Source organism: Olea europaea, unplaced genomic scaffold, assembly GCF_002742605.1.
Source record: "Olea europaea var. sylvestris unplaced genomic scaffold, O_europaea_v1 scaffold1691, whole genome shotgun sequence".
Taxonomy (NCBI): Eukaryota; Viridiplantae; Streptophyta; class Magnoliopsida; order Lamiales; family Oleaceae; genus Olea; species Olea europaea.
The window spans coordinates 158,467-162,701 of NW_019234592.1; the positions used below are offsets into that span (position 1 = coordinate 158,467).

The window sequence follows — 4,235 nt, forward strand, 5'->3', positions numbered from 1 at the left end:
GTGATAGAATTTATGATGCATGGACACTCCTACTAGGGCAATGTGTCCGTGTCCAATACGTGTCATGTGTCATTCCATTAGACACAGGTATTCAGACATTCAAGGACATTTATCCAATAAGCCACGTGCCACAATCCCTTTTTCATATATATTTTTTAATTACCGACTCTCGAGGATAGTTTTGATATACTCCTCAAGGAAGTTTCCAGCATGTAAATGTACTGTGCCCTAATATAAAAATTATAAAAATAAAGGTATAATATATGAATTCAAAATTATATATGATGTGTCCGTGTCTTGAAAAATCACACGTCTATGTTTCTGTCTCGTGTCCATGTTTGTGCAACATAGGATAGGACAAATAGCAATCCTCAATATTTAAGTATTTAGCTAGACTATTGGTGCCTAACAATGTCTTTTATTAATAGTCAGACGTATTGTTATATGGGCACCGAGGGCTTGCAACTCGTGAAAAAAAAAGAAAAAAACGGAACTCTATAATTTATCTACCAGTAGTGCCATATAGTGGCATTCAGTGACTAATGCGATTGCAACTGAACCGAATTTTGGAGGAAGCAATCTTATCAATGTAAGCCACTTTATATCCAGTCTGTTGCACATGGGGGTGGTGATAAAAGAACTCTCGTCTTTTTCCTTGTTAATCCAATCTTTGTGCTATAAACTCTTAAAACTGTTTTTGACGGCTTATATTCTGGAGAACTTCAGTATTTGCATTATGTCTTGCTTTGTGCATTTCCTTTCTACCATTCTAATCACACAGAAAAAGACAGAATGCACTGGCATGCTAATTCAATCAATTTTCAGACAAAGGCTGCAGGGAGCACGTGTGCTTCTGAGGTATGTTGGTCGAATTGCCAGCATTCCAAATTTTTACAAGCGGGATCCCTATCAAACAAGCCAGGTGCAATTATTTACACACTTTCTTCTTTCTCGAAAATTTCAAACAAAGATTGTTCAACTTATTTATCCAACCATTCTGATTTTCTGCTGTATAGTGATTATTTGACGCAATTTACAGTTTTTTTCTTTTGTCCTAGCTGTCTTTTCCCCCTCATATTTTGAGAACTTGGTTATCGTCCTTTTCTCTTGTAGATCGATGAGTGGCTGGATTATGCTCCCATCTTTGATATTGGCTCTGAATTTGAGGGAGCATGCAGCTCTGTGGATAAATACTTATTGCAACATACTTTTCTAGTTGGTAACAGTTTGTCAATTGCAGATATAGCAATCTGGGCTGGCCTTGCTGGTAAGTGTTCATATTTATCTAATTGAGTCTCTTGTTGTTGGTGCATCTTATATAAGTCTGTTTCCTTTTTGCGTGGTGGTTTTTCCTGACAGAAATCATCTGTTTATGATCTTCCAATTTATGTTCCAGCTTTTTTTGTGCTTGTCATATCGGTTTTTAGATCCTTCAGCATTATTATTACCCAAGGATAAGGATTCTCTTATATATGTACCTTTTTGAATGCTTAGATAGTCTTCTTTGCAAAAACTTAAATATTTTTCTGAATATTTTTGCAGGAACTGGCATGAGATGGGAAAGTTTAAGGAAATCTAAGAAGTACCAAAACCTTGTTCGGTGGTTCAACTCAGTATCTGCTGAATATGATGCTGCATTGAGTGAAGTTCTTCAAACATATGTTGGGAAAAAAGGCTCTGGAAAGTCGGTAACATTGAAGTTGAAAGAGCCAAGAGCTTCTAATAATCAATTAACTGTAGTGGAGAATGGTGTAAATTTAGACGAAACGCCAGGAAGCCGATCTACATCTGAGGTAGATCTTCCGGAAGCTGAGGTTGGAAAAGTGAAGTTGCGTTTTGCTCCAGAACCCAGTGGATATCTTCACATTGGTCATTCAAAAGCTGCATTATTGAATCAGTATTTTGCAGAGCGGTACAAAGGTCAGGTGATTGTACGCTTTGATGACACGAACCCGGACAAAGAAAGTAGTGAGTTTGTGGAAAATCTCCTGAAAGATATAGAAACCTTGGGGATTAAGTATAGTATTGTAACACATACATCAGACTACTTTCCCCAGCTCATCGAAATGGCTGAGAGATTGATTCGTGAGGGTAAGGCTTATGTTGATGATACACCACGGGAGCAAATGCAGCACGAAAGGATGGAAGGTATAGAATCAAGGTGCAGGAATAACAGTGTGGAAGAGAACTTAAAGTTGTGGAACGAAATGATTGTGGGTTCTGTGAGGGGTTTGATGTGCTGTCTCAGAGGGAAATTAGACATGCAAGATCCAAACAAGTCACTTAGGGATCCCGTGTATTATCGCTGCAATTTGACTCCTCACCACAGGATTGGGTCTAAATATAAAGTATACCCAACGTATGACTTTTGTTGTCCATTCGTTGATGCTGTGGAAGGTATTACACATGCACTTCGATCCAGTGAATACCATGATCGTAACGATCAATATTACAGAATTCAGACGGATATGGGATTCAAAAAGGTTCATATATACGAGTTTAGTCGGCTTAATATGGTTTATACACTTCTTAGCAAGCGCAAGTTGCTTTGGTTTGTTCAAAATGGAAAGGTTGAAGGTTGGGATGATCCGCGTTTTCCAACTGTCCAAGGAATAGTGCGCCGGGGTCTGAAGATTGAAGCGTTGATACAGTTCATTTTGGAACAAGTAAGTTTATTTTCGAGACATGATCCACAACATATTGCAGAACCATACCTCCATTACTATTCAACCGGACGACAATATTAAAAGCAATCTTAAATGTTGTTTATAGTCTGGTATCATAGCAATTATTTTTGCTTTGTTCTCCTTCTTGAGTTTTTCTTTGTAATATTTTATGTATTATTCCGCAAATGACTTTTCAGTAAAAGGCGTAAGAAAAAGCTGTGGTTAATTTTATGAGGAATTTGAATCTTTTCTCTGAATTGTTTAGGGGGCATCCAAGAATCTCAATCTCATGGAATGGGACAAACTCTGGGCCATCAATAAGAAGATCATTGATCCTGTGTGTCCCAGGCATACTGCTATCATTGAAGAAAAACGTGTATTGCTGATTCTATCTGATGGTCCCAAAGATCCTTTTGTGCGCACTTTACCGAAGCACAAGAAATATGAAGGTGCTGGGGAGAAAGCTGTTTCTTATTCAAATAGAATTTGGATAGATTATGTTGATGCTGAGTCAATTTCAGTCAATGAGGAAGTAACTCTGAAGGATTGGGGTAATGCAATTGTGAAGGAAATCAAGAAGGACCAGGATGGAAAGGTCTCAGAGCTAGTTGGAGTTTTGCATCTTGAAGGAAATGTAAAGAAGACGAAGTTGAAGCTCACTTGGCTTTCGGACACGAATGAGCTTGTCAGACTCAATTTGGTGGAATTTGATTATCTGATTATGAAGAAGAAGGTGAAGTCTTATGAAAAACAGATTTCTCTTTATTTTATTTTTTATTATTTTTATTTAATTTTCCTTTTATCTTATGCATTCATCTTTTTTTGGGCAGACCAACTAGATTTTTGTTTGATTCCTCATTATGACCTGAATAATGAAATTTTGGATCCTAGGATGGTAGGTTGCTCATTATATGGTTGTTTGTAATTGCAGCTCGAGGAAGATGAGGATTTCGTTGACGTGGTCAATCCCTGTACAAAGAAGGAGACTCTAGCACTTGGAGAATCCGACATGCGGAACTTGAAGCGAGGAGACATCATACAGCTCGAGAGAAAAGGGTATTACAGATGCGATGTTCCTTTCATTCGACCTTCAAAGCATATAGTTCTGTTTGCCATTCCAGATGGTAAGCAGCAAACGGTAATGAAGTAATACTACATCTGACCTATGATAATGGAGGTGACTACAAATGGGCAAGATAGGATTTCTCCCTGCCAATCATGTTAAATTATATATCTTTAACAATTGCTTTTTGTCTGTTCCAACAGTTGTTTCATAGACAATTGCTTTCATCTTAATGAAAATTTCCAAAACTACCCGTTATCCTCTCTCTGCTTTTTTGATATTTTATTCTTGTGGCGTGATTTGGAAGTTAATTACCAATCTTTTTTATTTCTTGAAGACATTGTTTGGTATTCTTGCTTCAAGCTATTGCTGCACTTCCCTGATTCTTCTTGCTTGAAGGTTAGAATAGAGAACATGAACTACATAGTTTTGTTGCTTGAAAGACGTGCATTCCGATGAATGGCTTTGGGATCATAGAAATTGAAAATGGGAGTAGAAATAACCAC

At 37.5% G+C, this 4,235-nt stretch overlaps 1 protein-coding gene across 1 annotated transcript; it reads left to right on the top strand.

The window, feature by feature from the left end:
- The first annotated feature begins 571 nt into the window (after positions 1-571).
- On the top strand, positions 572-3,994 carry LOC111377628 (glutamate--tRNA ligase, cytoplasmic-like). The gene is made up of 5 exons (XM_023000754.1): positions 572-922; positions 1,114-1,267; positions 1,543-2,666; positions 2,932-3,399; positions 3,598-3,994. The coding sequence occupies exons 1-5, from the start codon at positions 620-622 to the stop codon at positions 3,814-3,816; spliced, it is 2,268 nt and encodes a 755-aa protein (XP_022856522.1). The 5' UTR covers positions 572-619; the 3' UTR covers positions 3,817-3,994.
- Positions 3,995-4,235: the final 241 nt, after the last annotated feature.

Bases quoted from the DNA above. Each gene is read 5' to 3' on its own strand.
- LOC111377628 (XM_023000754.1), top strand. From the start codon at position 620: ATGGGGGTGGTGATAAAAGAACTCTCGTCTTTTTCCTTGTTAATCCAA. The intron at 1,268-1,542 runs GTAAGTGTTCAT...ATATTTTTGCAG, and splicing joins AATCTGGGCTGGCCTTGCTG to GAACTGGCATGAGATGGGAA. The intron at 2,667-2,931 runs GTAAGTTTATTT...TGAATTGTTTAG, and splicing joins TACAGTTCATTTTGGAACAA to GGGGCATCCAAGAATCTCAA.